The sequence below is a fragment of the Dreissena polymorpha genome, chromosome 3 (genome assembly GCF_020536995.1).
Source record: "Dreissena polymorpha isolate Duluth1 chromosome 3, UMN_Dpol_1.0, whole genome shotgun sequence".
Lineage (NCBI taxonomy): Eukaryota > Metazoa > Mollusca > Bivalvia > Myida > Dreissenidae > Dreissena > Dreissena polymorpha.
The window spans coordinates 63,400,489-63,417,796 of record NC_068357.1 but is presented as its reverse complement, the minus strand read 5'-3'; the positions used below and the strand labels follow the sequence as shown (position 1 = coordinate 63,417,796).

Below are 17,308 nucleotides of genomic sequence, written 5' to 3'. Positions count from 1 at the left end.
ATATTCAGAACTTTCTTTGCACAATGAAAGTTAAAAAAAAATGGTAAAACAATGAAAATCTTATTTTTTGTTATGACCATGTTTCTTGTTGTCTGGTTTTATTTGCAAATAACTAACTTGGTTACTATCACAGATTTATTTAGTGATTTACAGACACTGTACATTAATTTACACAATCAAAATGGAAGAATAGTCGAGCACGCTATCTTGGGACAGCTCTTGTTCTTAGTTGAAATATTTGTTTCAAGTTTAAAGCATGTAAGGCCATGGTTGAAAACCAAAACTTCCATCTTACATAAGACATTTAAACTAGTTACTGTTCTTTATAAAATGCTCCATAATTATTGTTGATAGATATCTTATTTCACTTACTCACAGACGCGTCTTACATTTTGTAGAAAGCATACACACAATTATAGTTTGAGGAACACCAAGGGTGTCTCGCCTAGGTACGCATTGAACATTCTCTCTTGTTACTGTGGCATCTCGTTTGGTCAGTGTGCACCTAATTTTCGCTTTGGTTTACATCACCCATCCGACAAGATGTTGTATACTTCTGCTGTAATATTCTCAGTCTTTATAACCTGTAAACAAAGTCACCTTCCTTTGACCACTCTACAAGACTTGCTATGATATTCATTGTGTATGAGCCTCGTTCTGTGAAAATGGGGTTTAATGCAGGTGCGTAAAGTGTCATCCCAGATCAGCCTTTGCAGTCCGCACAGGCTTATCATGGACAACATTTTTCGCCTTTATGATATGTTTCGTTTAAAGAAAGTCTATTCTTTGAAAAAATCTAGTTTAGGTGGAAAGAGTCGTCCCTGATGATTAATCCTGGATGACACTTTGCGCACATGCATTAAACCCCCTTTTCACAGAGCATGGCTCATATCTTTATTGAAATAGTTTAAATCCCTAGTTGAAATTAGATATAAAAATGGGCTAGCTGAAAACCCCCACTCTATTTGCCAGTTTTAGTCACAACAATGTGATTTTTCCCAATGCAAAGGTCCCGGCTCTATTCCCAAAATGGTGAACGCAAAAACACTGGGCATTTATCTAACATAATTTGTCCCCTGTTCTATCAGCATTGTTTGTACATACGCTGATGTCACTTTCTGGCTCTAAATGGACAAAATGGTAATACCATGATCATTCAAACTGATGGAAGAAAGTTGAAAATACAAATTCATTCTTCAAAACTAGAGCTCTGCATGGAAAGAATATTAAAAGAATAGCTGTCTTTTTTAAATCAAAGGGCAGGCATCACAACTTTTCATTCTTGTCAAATATTGATTTCCATTTTTTGAAATCAAATTTTTGTGTGTGTAGACAAATGTTAGTTAAATAGTGGATACTCTTTTCATTACACAAAGGGAGTCATATGGTTACATCATCATCCTTCTATCTGTCCGATCGTCCCACTTCTTGTGTAAAGAGTAACACAGGAAGCATTGAAGCGATTCAAATGAAACTTCATATACTGCTAGATAGCATAAAGGGAAAGTGCTGAGTACATGAACCACAACTTTCTCCTCAGGATTTACAGGAGTTATGGTCCTTTTTGATTTTTTTGTAAAGAGCATTACTCCCCAACTATTGAAGGTATTTACATGAAACTTTGTAAAATGATAGAGGACATTGAATGGAAGTGCCAAGAGTACATGAACCAAAACTCTCTTTTCTGTATTTTTGGAGTTATTGCCCTTTGCACATTTTTTTGTACAGTCAGTTTCATGAGGGGAGTTCAACCTTGTCACTATTGAACATAAATGAACTAAATATAATGATAGATCGCTTTCAGAGAAAATGCTGTGGTTAAGGATAATAATTCTTTAAAGTATATATCGAGTTATTACCCTTTGTTAATTGTTCATTTGCTTAGCATAAATACATAAGTATTGAAGGTAATACAATAAAACTTATCGTTTGCTAGAGGAGGTACACTGACCATAAATCTTCGTAGAGAATTTAATGAGTAATTGCCTTTTGTAAATTTTTATGTGCAGATGACAATTACATAATTATTGTAACTTTCTTGAGCAAAGCATAACTTGAGAAGTATTGAAATGATTTTAATTAAACTTCATATATTAATAAAGGGCTTTAAAAGGAAAGGCAGAGTGGTAGTACAGTTCTTTGATATATACAGACTTGTTGCCTGTTGTTAATTTTCCTGTGAACTTGATGAATCCTTTACAATTAAAGATATTAAGATAAAACTGTACAGATCTCAGACAACATTGTGGTCAGTGCAGTTATGAATCTTCATTATTATGCCCCCGTTAGGGTGGCATATAGCAGTTGAACTGTCCGTCAGTCTGTGCGTTTGCGGAAAACTATAAAATTGGCCATAACTTTTGCAATATTGAAGATAGCAACTTGATATTTGGCATGCATGTGTATCTCATAGAGCAGCACATTTTGTGGTGAAAGGTCAAGGTCATCTTTGAAGGTTAAAGGTCAAATATATGGCTTCAAAGTGGCGCAGTAGGGGGCATTGTGTTTCTTCCAAACACATCTGTAGTTTGTGTTATTACCCTTGGTATTATTCATGTGCAGAGCCCAATGTACCTTTCACTGTGCCCTGACAGTTCAATCAATCATCATTGTTTATAAGTTATGAACATCTTGGCTTTGGGTACTTTTGAAATGACCAAGCTTGACTTTGTTTAACTTTGGGTGTTATTAGCAGTGTGGTGTAACTAAATAGTGCATGTAGCCCAACTGTATTTGAGGTTTTTTGTTTAATTTAGTTTCAACAATTAGTGAGATTTATGCAGTAAATAATCATAACAGTTTTGAAATCACAAGCAAGGTCAAGGTCATTGTTACCTAAAATTGAAAAAACGCAAACATGTCATTTCATGTCAATAATTGAGTTTGCACTTACCGATCTTGATGAAACTTAGCAGGCATGGATACCTAGCCTGGGCTTCTTATGGCTTGTGTTATGTTTAGGTCAAGGTCACGATTCTTTTGAATAGCAATTTTGTTTTCAGTAAATTACTAGTTTGGATGAAGGTATTGCATTGAAATGTTGTATGTAGTTTGTCTATATGCAGGTTTAGCATGGGAGTTCATTTGGGGCTAGTTGGGTAACGGTCAAGGTCAATGTTTTTTTAATAAAAAACAACAACACATTTTTGCTAAATAACTTGCATATGGATGGAATTATTGCCCTTACATTTTTTTTAGGTAGCATATGTACGCATAGTTTGTGATTCCATTTGGGATCAGTTTGATCAAGATTAAGGTCATTGTTTCTTACAAAACCGAACTTTGCCCATTGAGTAGCTTAAGTTTGTATGTGGGCATTGTTCTTTAATGTGTGTGTTGGTAGCATGCATACCTATTTTGAGATTGCGCAGTTATGTAAATTCAATTAATAACTAAAATGTTGAAAACCTGGTTTCTTGGCATTGCCTTGTTCCTTGTTTTATAATGTTTGGGGGGAAAAAGATGTTTGCACAACAGCTTGGTGTGGTTTTATTTTGGAAGGTTCCATTTTTCTGCTGAAGTTTGTACATCTGTTCTTTTGTTAATGGTAATATGCTCTGTTTTATCTTGGTGTTTTCCTAATGGTACTTATGCATTCTAACACTTTAAACTGTAATTTATATGAGCCATGCTCTTGCAAGACAGGGTTTAATGCGTGGGCGTAAAGTGTCTACAAAATGTCTAAAAATATAATTTGTGGCCACACTGCTTGTCTGAATCTTAAAAATCATACGTGTCTTGTTCTGAGAAAATTGGGCTTAATGCATGTGCGCAAAGTGTCGTCCCAGATTAGCCTGTGCAGTCTGCACAGGCTAATCAGGGACGAGGCTTTCCGCTTTTATGATATTTTTAGTTTCAAGGAAGTCCCTCCTTGCCGAAAATCGAGTTTAGGCGGAAAGTGTTGTCCCTGGTTAGCCTGTGCGGACTGCACAGGCTAATCTGGGAAGATACTTTACGCACATGCATTATGCCCAGTTTTCTCAGAACAATTCTCATACAATAATAAAGGTAATATGCAGTCAGCACATGTTGAACAGAGACTACACTTTGCGCTTAAACAGGATGTTCGCTAAGAAGAGACTTTCTTTTAAACACAAAATTTGAATAAAAGCTGAAAGTGGTGTCCGTTAGTTGCCTGTGCTGACTACACAGGCTAATCTAAAATGACACTTTATGTACATGCATTAAGCTCCATTTTTCAAGTGGCTCATTTGGTTGTGATATGGTAAAAGATGTGACTCGATGAATCAAGGGCTAGGATATGTTTGCTTAATTTCCATTCAAAGAAGCAAATATAATGTTACTGACATGTGTTCTGTGCATTTGATTAGAGGAGAGATGCATAAATGGTTGCTGTGGAAACTTCACCACTTTGTTATCCCCGCCAAAGGTGGAAGAATATAGAATTGGCGTTGTTCGTCAGTCTGTCAGTCCGCCCGTCACAAACTCAGAAACTATACAAGGTATCAACATGCAACTTCATGGATGGATGTATATCAATGAAGAGAAGAACCATAAGCCTACATTTTCTTAAAAAAGAGTTATTGCCGTTAGTTTTTAGCTCAGCTGTTTTTGGAGAAAACCCAAGGTATTGTCATAGCCAGCTCGGCTTCCGCCGTGCTAAAACATTGACATTTTCCTCTAACATCAAAGTGCTTCCACCTACAACTTTGAAACTTCATATGTAGATGCACCTTGATGAGTACTACACGCCACACCCATATTTGGGTCACTAGGTCAAAGGTCAAGGTCACTATGACCTCTAAAAAAATAAATCTGACAAGCTTTTGCAGCTGAGCGTGGCACCCGTTATGTGGTGCTCTTGTTTTGTATAATGTAACTTTTCAGGGCTAAATCTCCGGTTACATACAAGATTTCAACATGTTACTTCATGGATGTATTGATATCAATGAGGAGAAGGCCATGCTTAAGAGCCATAACCATACGCTTCTTTAATAAAAGTTATGGCCATTTATTGTTTTTTGTATAATTTAACATTTCAGGGCTATATCTCAGATACAATACAATATTTCATCACTCAACTTCATTGATGTATAGATATCAATGAGGAGAATTGCCTTGCATATAATCAATTAACCTACACTTCATTTTGTTTTATTATATTGTACATCAAGGGGTTTGCTTTGCACCCATACATAAACAAAATTTATTTGATGGGGTTTATCAATTAAAGGAAATTGCTTGTTCATGATTAGTTTTAATACAGTATTATTATGATAAACATAATTTATTGATGTACAAAAACTTATACAAAATTAATTGTTTGATAAGATCAATATTTTTTTAACTGCAACATGCTCAAAACTAAAGAGCTTACATCAAAGCTGATACACATCCTTGATTGAAGTATAAGAAGTATAAGAAGTATATATTGTGGATAGTGATTGCAGTGTACGGTTATGTATATATTAATTTTGCTTCAGAACTTCAGATTTTGTGTCATTTCAAATCTATTGTTATGTTTAATGTACTAGCAATTGTTAGAATATAATTCTGAACTTTGGTAGTCCTTACATTACTTAGATCTGTTGTTTGAAGTGTTCAATAATTATTTTTTAATCGCTCTTATTAAGTTATCTGAATACTGTTTCAAATTACATTTATCAAAATGGTACATATATTTGAAAAACATTTGAATCATTTTAAAGTAAATCATGCTGTTTCTGATGATTTTTTAAAACTGAGAAACCTTAAATTACTTTGTTTAGAAACAAATACCATTAAGCAGTGATTTTTTTTGCTTTTATTTGTTTCAGCCTGTGCCATTTGAATTGGGAAAATAAGCGCGATAAACCATGAAATTGGGAAAAATTAAGCATTATAAATATTATTATAAGTAACAGAATTAATATTGTTTTTAAGTGCATGTTCAGAGGGTTTTCTAGCCATTTTGGAAAAAGGAGTCTGGTCGAATTGGGATTAATTTTTTTATCAATAAAAGTGGCAAATTTGGGAATTATTTATGACAAAAAAGGACTAAATTAAAGTTATATACTTTTTTTATGATGTTTAAAAAATAAAGTTGAGATCTAGCGTTGAGAAATCATAATTAAATTATAACAGACTTCTTTCTTAAAAAAAAAAATTTTTTTTTTTTGTAAATTGGGCTTTTTTGGGGGAAATTTTGGTCAGATTTTTGGGGAAAAAACGTGGAAATTTGCGATTGGGAAACAGCCGAAAATCGGTGGTAATTTTGGGCAAAAAAAATCACTGTGAAGTTAACAACAAACACTCCAATATTGCCTGCTGTTATGTCTCTTTAGGATGGATAGATTGATTACAAATTTTGGTGGGAGTACTCCGCTATACCTAGCAAGTATACATCGCCGTTTGTGGTTGAACTATTTTTCTCGTTTTAACATTCATGTTGCTGTTGGTTTTTACATGTTGTTTGTACAAATTATTACTGCTTTTGAATCTGTTGTATGCATATTTCCATTATTATTGTGTGGTTAATTTTTAGGAATCAGACATGCAGTGTGGCCATATTTAACTAGACAATTTGCAGAAATAACAAAAAAATTACATGCATTCTGTTTTATTAGTTAGAAATTGTGTTTTACTTTGTCTTTCATTCATGATGAAAAAAGTATTTGTATTGCATTTCTTGTAGAGCAATTATCTTAGGAACATTTTTATGTTGTGAATAAAGTATTTTTACTATTTATTCAAATTTCATTATAGTGTTAAAAACAGAAAACATTTTCTTGTATATTTCACCTTAGCTTTTCTTCAACCTTGGAACTTGTTTGGGAAGAGGGTTTAGAGTAGCTATTGTGGAGAACAACACAGTAACACAGTTGGTGTCTACCTTATTGTGGTGGTTATTGTCTGTGGGTTTTGTAGTCCAGACACAAGAGGGTTGACAGGGGGATGATGAACATTATTTATATTTCACTGGGATGGGTGTTCAAAAATCTTGTAGATACTTATATCAGGGGTGTCAATTGTCCGGATTATTCCGGAAATCAGGATTTCAGCCCCCCACAGGGCCGATGTTGAGATCAATTTAAAACAGATTTTTTTTAAGGTTGGGAGTAGAGGCAAATTCGTTTGAGCGGGCGATCATTTGAGAAAGAACATTGTTATAGCTTCCTGGGCATTCCGGAAATTTGCACTTGGTACTAATTTTGCCCAGTATTTTATTTGTGGTCAGATGGCAATATGGAGATTATGCAAGTCTTTTCATTTTGTTCCTACGTCAAGAATTCTGGTTGCTATGGAAACAAATATATATTTTAAAAATCTGACAATGGTGGAGCCGGTATTGGACATATATTGCTTGGCAATAGTCTTGTTTACTTTTGATTGGTTAGCTGATGGCGTGGACATGAACGATAACTGACGAAATATCTTTGCTACTCCCCTGAAATTTTACAAGTCAACAAAACCTTGCAAAATTCCACCATTTTTAAATAATTTAAGGGATCGATTAGTAAAGTAAAGCACTGCAATAGCATACTGTAAAGCGATATGTTAGCAATATTATATATTGATTATGTATTATTTTGGTAACTGGTTTTCATTTTCTGAAATCAAACGAATTACAAATTTGATCTCATGTGCAAAAAACATTAATTTTTTCAGACTTTCATTATCTGATACAGTATTTGTCGATTTTAATTATTCTTATATGTTCTGACATTCTTTATAACATTTTTATTGCATGGCAAAAACACATGCGGTGATACAGATGGTCGTGCTTTTAATGTTTCACAGTGAATTCAACAGAAATTGCAACTAGAAAGACTAAAAAAGTACAAATAGTTTGGGCTCTGGGCGGGGGGTTCTGCCCTTTAATCCTTTTGGGGTCCTGCAACCCCAGACTCCCGGCCTAATTTTCTGGATTTCAAATTTGGGACAATTGACACCCTTGTTAAATGAAGGCGAGTTTCTTTAAAAAAAAATAAAGAATTTATTAGAATTCCATTGCTCCATATGGTTACAAAAAAAATATGTGTATCTGTTGAATATTTAGGATTGCTAAAAAAAAATTCCTATGTAGTAGGTTTTTTGGCAAAATTAGAAAAAAAGCATGTTAATCTTAAGAAAATTGGACATTCAGATATCAAAGACACAAAAACTAGTATTAGTCGCTTGGTTGACATGTTTTGAGACTAACCAGTGTGCAACACTTGTTTCTTGCTGCAGTTTGAGTCATACCGACCTCAAATATGGGCAGGGCATAGCAGGGTATAGCAGCATGGATTACAAATCATCCTCGTCCCTCTATGATAGAAACGATTATACGACGGGCACATGGCCAAACAAATATCAGTCATACCTGTCAACAGTAAGTCCCACGTTGCCAAACGTCCAGTCACCCGTGATGTATTCTTTCCCTCGAGTTGTGCTGCCTGTAGTTTTTGTATATCACCAGTTACATTTTTTTGCTCTATTTAGAATTCAAATGGGCGACGCTCTGTGAAAAAGGGGATTAAATGCAGGTGTGTAATGTGTCGTTCCAGATTAGCCTGAGCAGTCCGCACAGGCTAATTAGGGAAGACTCTTTATGCTCATATGATATTTTTCTCTTCTGAGCAAAAATCCAGTTTAGGTGGAAAGTGTCATCCCTGATGAGCCTATGCGGACTTCACAGGTCAATCTGGGAAGATACTTTACACACATGCATTAAACCCCCTTTGCACAGAGCAAGGCCCAAATTGAATATTGTCCATTCATTTACATACTTGGTTTCACTTTAATTGTTGTAACACTTCTTTGTACAACTTTGTCTGAAACATATGTTCAGAAACCAAAATTGATCTGCACTCTTTTGGTAGTTGTAATTTAAATATTAAATGCACTGTAACCTTGTTAATGTATTAACATATTTAGATGGTTATTCTAATTTTTTTATAAATTAAAGCAACAGAATAGTTTATTCTTGCCAGTAGAGCCAGTTAAAATCATTTTGAGAACCATACATCTGCTGCTAAACTAAAATCAGCTGCTTCTTTGAGTGGTTTGTTTCAAATAATTATGAGTTCTTTGATTGGTGGATTTTTTGCACTGCATGCTGGAGAATGGTGTGTACTCTTTTTAGAAGTCAATTTTTAGAAACTAGCATTAACAAAGCATGGGGTCTGTGTTGCTTGTTGTTTGTATTGTGCGTTGTGTTGAACAATTTAAATGGCATTGTGTATTCAGTGAATTTGTGATGGATCTTGTTAAGTAAATATTAATAATTGTTTTGATATATTGGAAATATGTACTGTTTGTTTTGAATGTTTTGTGTTTTTGCATGAATGTATACCATAAGCAAAACACCATTATTGCTACATTGAACATACTTTATACATTGGCATTAATTGCGGAGTATTTGTTCTTGTGATATTGCTTTTCAGCACATACATCATGTTGTAGCCTATAGACATATCACGACATATCCTGTTTATTTTTAGACTTAAGTCTGTCTTGATTTGCAAATAGTCATCATTGAAACATGAAGCATGAAATATCAAATAACACAATATTAAAATGTAGGAATTGTCATGAAACAAAATCTGTGAAAATTTGATTAATTTCAAACGGTTGTGCATATTTGGGCAATATTTAAACATTATATTAGGTTTCTTTTCTTGTACAATATAACTTTCAATGGTATTTCTATTGTACCTAAAGTGCCATACATATTTGGTATGAATGAAAAGTGCCATCTTATATTCCTTCCCATGCTCATATGTAGAATAAATTGTTTTGATGCTTTTCAACTTTTATTTCAAACTTGTTCATGCAAATCAAAGTTCTTGTTTGTGTCATATTTTGCGGTTGATCATTGCTGATACTGAGCAGTTATTCTGAGGCCATGCTACTTGTATCAGTTATTGATAAGACCATGGCAGATTGCCCCTTTACAAAGATGTATGTGTAGGAATATGTTGAAACAATGATGCAAACAGCTCTCAGTTAAACTTTGATCTTTCTGCATCAATAATTAAGAGGATAATTGTGTAACTACTTTGCTAATTGATTGAATGTATTGATTTCTAAAATTTGATGTACAGTTTTATGAGGTCATATAATTTAAGATTTGTTCATTGATCATGTTTACCTCTTGAATATTTGGATATTGACGGTAATGTCCTTTTTACTGCTTGTCGTTTTATATCTCCCTTTAATTATCCCCCGCCATAGGCAGAGAGATATTGTTTTGGCGTTTTCCGTCTTTCCGTCCGTCCGTCTTTCCGTCCGGAGCCATATCTTGGAAGTGCTTTGGTGGATTTAATTGAAACTTGGTATGAGTACATATATGGATAAATGGATAATGCACGCCAAATGACATTGTACACCATTTGTTAATAACTGAGTTATGGCCCTTTTTATCTTGAAAAAATGCTTTTTTTAAGTATCAAACATAACACTTTTGTGTCCAGTAGCATTTTGGCGGGGGATATCAATTCAACAAATTTACTTGTTGAATTCTGTTTGGTGGTGTCCTTGTTGAGCATACTTATTCAAATGTCATTTTACTGTCTCTGCTTGTAGTGTTTAAAAGCAGTTTACTATCTGTCACGTGTGGAATCGAAATAAAGTGTTCACATACAATTTACTATCTCTGATTGAACAAAGATGTTCATTATACCATTTACCAATATGGTAATTTTTACTCATAGGTGTTAAAATGTCATTGATTGTCTCTGATCATGTAGCTGTTCAAATAAGTCTAAGTGTATCTCATCATAACCCTTTCCGACTCAGAAGCAAAGTGACGATTGCTATGTGCAAACAGCATAAAACCAGAACAGCCTGCGAGTAAATCGCAGTCTGTTTAGGTTTTATGCTGTTTGCTGCTCATCAGTATCTAAGGGTTGGAAATAAAGCCTTTAAAACCTGAAATAGGTATTCAAAATATTACTTGCCCTGTGAGATAATTGAAAATGGTTATTAAAATGTCCCTTCCCGAGTCTGATAATTGAGCTCAGGTATGCGAATGTCACTTGCTTTGTCTGATAATTGTACATTGGTATTATTATATAACTTCCCCTATCTGTTAATTGAACAAAGGTATTGACAATTCCAATGATAATATCGCACTCTGGGTGCAAAAAAGTACCATGTGACATTGAAATAAGAAGGCACATGGTACGTTTTTGCACCAAAGGGGCCATATAACATACATGTACTTATTCAAATGAACATAGGTATTCATTACATCTCACCTCACGTCATTCATGCGTGTTCATTCTGTTCACAGTCTAGCATACGAGACCGAGCTATCACAGAGGGATGAATTACTGGGGTATGTAGGGCATTCATTCATTCTTGTATAATGTGGGTAAATTTTGGTGACAAGGGTCAATTTAATTAAAGAGAATTTATTTCGCTATGCATCATTACTGGAATCTGTGATGCTTGATCTTGCAGATAACTTTTTAGAGTTTCTCCAGCAAAATTTGGGAATTTCCTTTCACTTGACAAATAAGTATTGTGATGTCAGAGATCTGATACATTTGTTACTGCCAGTGGTGGTGGTGGATATATTATGATGAGGGTCTAGATAAGTGCATGACATGGAAAATTGTCAGTTGTTGATTGCTTTGAACATTATTTTGAGTATAGAGTTATCATCTTTTTCGGAAATTTGTCCAAGTGTAATTTCAATTTATCTCACTGTGTAAACCAGTAAGACATTTAAAAATAAAACCTTTATGATCTCCTACTGGTTTCCTAATAATAGCCGTTGGTAAACTCGGTTGCATTTGCAGATTTCTGCATACAAACATAATTATGAGTAAACTTGCACAATGTTTTTTATCTATGGTAAATGCCCTTATTGTACGAGAAAATAATTTAATATATAAATACACAAAGAATGGAAAACATTCCAGTACACAACAGATAAATGAGTAGAAAATACCCGTGTACAAAATGGGACGTTCCCAATTCCAGTGTGGTGCTATTTTTACCATCTTAAACTTTGCACGGCTCTATGCCTAACGTGAATAAAATAGGAAAGCAAACATAGCAGATTATTCATGAACTGTGCGATATGTGTATGGCTTGTTGTACATTCTTAATATTTAAGTTAAATGTCAAAAGTATATGCTTTGGTTATAAACAATGCACATTACACGAAATAAGGAAAATGTGATCAATTGACAATTCAGATATGTCGACATACAGTACATGTAGAAAACATGTGAAATAAGTCGCGTTTATAATAAATCGTCAAAAAAATGGGGAAAATGACGCAATAAGTATGTCATTTTATGACGCCATCAATCTGCTGATTCATTATACAGATGGCGAAAAATCATGTCATATGACTAGATTTAAAGGTTGAAGGTCGTATAATTTTGAAGCTTAAGTTTTGTCGACTTTGTTTCTTATGAAAAATCATTCAGTGGTAAAGTAAATATAAATAAAAAAAATAACAAAACAAAAATCGTGAAATTTTCTATTTTATTTCAACATTTCTTTTGGTGAATATGTCATATATATATTTTTCTGCAGAATATGCACATTTTCTTCTAATGGGTGACCTTAACATTCGATCAATGAACCAAACAATATCGACCTAATTTTAGCGCATATCGCATGACGTCATTTAAAAAGTAGTCCGTGCACGCGACAGGTATATTCCACAGTGTTGAATACAAGCAAGTATATTCCACAACGTGTTATACCGTCAATGTCGCGGTGAAAATGGGATAAAAAACCTTTATGACCTCCTACTGGTTTCTTAATAATTGTAATTATAATCTTACTATCTTGTTTGCAAGTCTTATATGAACATACATTTCCAATTAATTTATCAATTGGATATGAACATAACAATTCCAATTAATTTATGAAGTCTTATATGAACATACAATTCCAATTAATTTATCAATTCGTAATAAACATACAATTTCAATTAATTTATCAATTCTCATATGAACATACAATTCCAATTAGTTTATCAATTCTTATATGAAGATTAAATTCCAATTAATTTATCAATTCTTATATGAACATACAAATCCAATTAATTAATCAATTTGTATATAAACATACAATTCCAATTACTTAATAAATTCTTATATAAATATAAAATTTCAATTAATTTATTAAATCTTACATGAACAAACAATTCAAATTAATGTATCAATTCGTATGTTTACATACAATTCCAATTGATGTATCAAATCGTATATGAACATACAATTTGCATTAATGTGATCATTGTCTAAATGTAAAAAAAAAAGAGAGAACAAAAACAACCACAAATTACAAATTGTAAAGTTTTGAACTTAATGCTAGACTGTTGAACATAATTAAAGATCATTTTGTATTACACAAATGGTAAAGAAAAAATATTCTTTGCATTTCTTGTTAACTTTGATTGCTCGAAAACTTCACTGTGAGAATTTTATAGAAAACTTATTTTCCCAAAATACTGTTAAAACATAATTAAATACCATGTTGGGATACAAAAAGAAAACTTAATTTTTTTTAGACATCATTCATCATCTGTTTCACTTTTGTGGTGTTAGTAAGCTAAAGCACAGAATGCAGGAGCGTTGTGTTATGTGTTGTTTCTTTTTATGAATACATCAACTTGTAATGATATTACTGCCTGTGTTTCCAGTATAGACTAAACAATGGTATTCTGTTCCTTATACTGAATAGCATAGCAACACAACCCTTTTCTTAACATGTATCAGCTATTAGTTCCCAGCATATGCAGTACAATACATAGCTTCAGTTATTTTTGTGTGACACAATCTTACAACTTTGAGTATTGTGATATGTTATGATCATTGATATACATGTAGAAGCAGTCTACTATATATTGCTTTTTGAACTTGGTACTAATTCCAATATATTTTGCAGATAAAACAATTGTACAAACAGTGACATTACAAACAGAAAAGTACAGTGCTTAGGTAAGCTTGCATAAGCCTTAAATTTATACCACTTTAAATAGTCCTCTTTCGTTTCAGGTCGGTTCCACATACCCGCAGTACTAAAGCTTCGCTGATACGATGACCCTGACCTTTGTGTATCCAGGAGACAGTTAAAGAAACATTATGTTTATAAACAACAACATAATTTAATGAAATCAATTATAAAATGGACTTTTTAAATTATTTACCTAACATGTTCAATATTGCTGTACTGTGATTTGATTAACAATGCTATGCACAATAAAAATTCAGGATTTTTAATCAATAGAATTTCTTTTCATTGATACATTTTGTTTTTTGTCATTCTATATAAACAATTTTTTTGATGGATTAACATCTGTTAGTCACTTTTGCTGTTTGCACATTGAAAAAAAACAACCAAGTTGGTCGTTGTTTGTTTTTTCATACAAGTTTTATTGAAATATTGAATCTGAAGAACACTTATGTAACCAAGACTTGAAATAATTGTACAGTCGTGTAATATGTTATATTAACTGTCAACACGATGTATGAACATCAAGTAGCTCCTAGTTGTCCATGTTTGTAGCCTGTCACATAAAATAGAACATGTGTTTGTTTATAAGAATATAAATACTTTAAATTATTTTATTACTTTTTATGGATTGTTTTATATATATTTTGACTGGTGTACAGTAAATTGTATTTTTTGTACAGAACTGATATCTGTGATATATACATTGATTTGTTGTGGTCACGTGTTTCGGTGTTTGTACTATTTTCAAGATACATTCATTGCATTTCTGCAAAAGAAAAAAAATGCATATAAACAACTGCTGGGTATTTTAAGTTGACAAAGTGAAGGACAAAGTCGGGGAAGTGAAGTAGGAATTTTGTTTTATAAGGTTTTACATAACTGCTTTGTATATGATCATTTTATGTGTATATACTTTTAATGGAACAGTTGCCAATGTGCTTAAGGTGTCATTTAGACTCTTTGGTAGGTAGAATTCTTTTACCCAATATTTTTTTTTTTAAGTCACTCATATTTTTTATATATGACCAGGAGTGTTTTTGTAGTTTGGTTAAGTTATTTTAAAGTTTTTTTTTTATAAATAATTAATATATTAAAATAAATAATATGTATATTTGGTATTGTGTTACTAGTTGCAATTGCTTGTATAATTATCCCTTTTAGGCCCAAGTCTTACTTTCTTATAGACGTTACTGTAGATCTAATAATTTCTTAATGCTTTAAGATTGTGAACACATTGTTTTCTATTGTTTCAACCTAATGGATAATACATTTCACATGTCCCAAATGAAATGGTAATGGTACCTTTGCAAGGACAAAACAACTGTAAATAAACAAACAAAAAATATGTTCTGAATTAATATATGGTACTGGATATGCTGTGAAGTCTTCTTTAAAAAGAAATTAATTTATCATAACCAGATGACATAAATAATGTTCCGACTTTGCTATGAGGTTTAAATAACACTAGAATTTCCAATTTTTGCTATAAAAGCAGTTCTTGAATATCTCAAATAATTCATTTTAGTCCTACAGGTGTGCCAACTTTGCTTTGGTACCATCGTGAATTCCATTGTTTCTGTCTGTAAAACAGAGCTAGTATCCGTAGAATTGGCAACACCTGCATTTTTGTAATTTGTTGTTTTCATGTCACCAGCAGTGATGATTCAGATGCGTTGGTATCTTAATTGTTTAAAAATTTGAAGTAAATTGTTTTAATTTACTGGTAAATGTTTTAGCAATATTATTTAATCAATAACAGTTTTTGCCTGATAAAACCACAGCATGCTTTTTTATGGAATATTTCTTGGGAAATTTTTTGAGGATTATGGTTTTGTTTGCTTATTGGCAGAGTCAATTTTCAGCATGAAAAAAAAACACCATATTTAAAGTCTTTAAGTCGATCTTCTATTGACAGCTAGCAGTTTGATATCAAAACATTGAACATCTGGTAGAATTTTTATGCAAGTTTGCTGGAGTTGTTTTAATGTTGCTTCATTTGTTGAATAATATTTTTTTTTCAGTATTTTATTGATTTTAACTAATTAACTTCTTTTTAACCCATTGATCAACTGTTAAAGATGCTGAATTTGTAAAATACTAGCCGAGTTTTGCAAAATAATGCCTACACATAAGGCTCAATGTTATCTGATAACTTATGAGTGTTTTATCAATCTGGCCTATAAAATGTCTGTTGGTAAACATTTCTTTGGTAACTTGATTTTTTTGGAGCTATTCCTGTCTTTGCATCAATGTCTGCCGATATATTTATGGAGACAATCGTCAAAGCAGACATTTAAATGTAAATAAACAATGCAAGAAATGCTGACAGCTTTTTTCCTTCAAAGAAATGTGTGTGCTTACAAAAGCTTGTTAATATTACTAATAGGGATTGACACATACTTTGTGGATTGTGAATCAGTGCCAAAGTGATTGTTTGAAACAGGAGATGTCAACCAATTTTGGATTTTTTTTTTACAGATTCAGCATCTTTAAAATTGATGTAATTCAGTTTGATTTGAGATGAAATTTAATTTCATTTTAAACAAGGATTGTATTTATTATGTGAGTGTATCTATAATATAATTGGTCTAAAAATAATTATGGCAGAATTGCTAGATGATTTGTACAATAGTTTCACAGTGTTCTAATAAAATAATATATAAATTGCTTGACCTTATTGTGAGCAAAATTTTTTTTAACCCTTTGCATGCTGGGAAATTTGTCGTCTGCTAAAATGTCGTCTTCTGAATTTCTAAAATTAGCATTTTCTTCGATTTTTTTCAAAGAATACTATCAGAACAGCAAACAGTTTGGCTCCTGATGAGACGCCACTTTTTGTGGCGTCTCATCTGGATCCAAACTGTTTGCTAAGGCCTTCAAAATTCGGTTCCAGCACTGAAAGAGTTAAACAGGTGTTTGTGCCACACCAAAAAAGGAACATGATAAAATAAAACTGAATGTTTTACACAAGCGTTATTGCCCAGAAGTTGTTCTTTTCACCTACTGTTAAGAATTATAGAGACATTGCATGTATATGTTTATATATAAAGAGTCACAAATCATGAGCATATTTTTTAATAACACGTGGTAATTGTAGAGTTGTATTTTCTTTTTTTATCCACAATTATTTTAGTTGAAATAGAATGAATAAGCTTCTCAAATAAAATGATATTAGTTCATCTAGTCTTGTTTGATTTTTCTAGCCGGATTCCTTGATATGGATTATTCAAGCGCCCTGATGAATGGTCAGATCTAGAAAACAAGTTGCACACATCACCACCAGATTTGAGAACTGATCCATACCTGTTGGAATTCAATAATCACAGTCTGTACGGAGTACTAACTGAGCTCAGAACTACACACTGGACAATTGCACAAGTCAGGGAACACAATCTATGCC

The 17,308-nt window shown here is 32.8% G+C and overlaps 1 protein-coding gene across 11 annotated transcripts in view; it reads left to right on the top strand.

Moving 5' to 3' along the window:
• LOC127874455 (dual specificity protein phosphatase CDC14A-like) overlaps nucleotides 1-17,087 on the top strand; it is a 55,311-nt gene extending 38,224 nt beyond the window's left edge. For 3 of the 11 annotated variants that reach the window (XM_052418789.1, XM_052418792.1, XM_052418790.1), the window contains exons 14-17: nucleotides 399-449; nucleotides 8,173-8,314; nucleotides 11,219-11,263; nucleotides 13,950-17,087. In XM_052418789.1, coding sequence (XP_052274749.1) covers nucleotides 399-449; nucleotides 8,173-8,314; nucleotides 11,219-11,254 — 229 coding nt within the window. In that variant the 3' untranslated portion in view covers nucleotides 11,255-11,263; nucleotides 13,950-17,087. Of the gene's footprint in view, nucleotides 1-398; nucleotides 450-6,284; nucleotides 6,338-8,172; nucleotides 8,315-11,218; nucleotides 11,264-13,949 lie in introns of those variants that run through there. The other 8 variants (XM_052418799.1, XM_052418798.1, XM_052418793.1 and 5 more) reach the window with 7 other exon arrangements.
• Nucleotides 17,088-17,308: the final 221 nt, after the last annotated feature.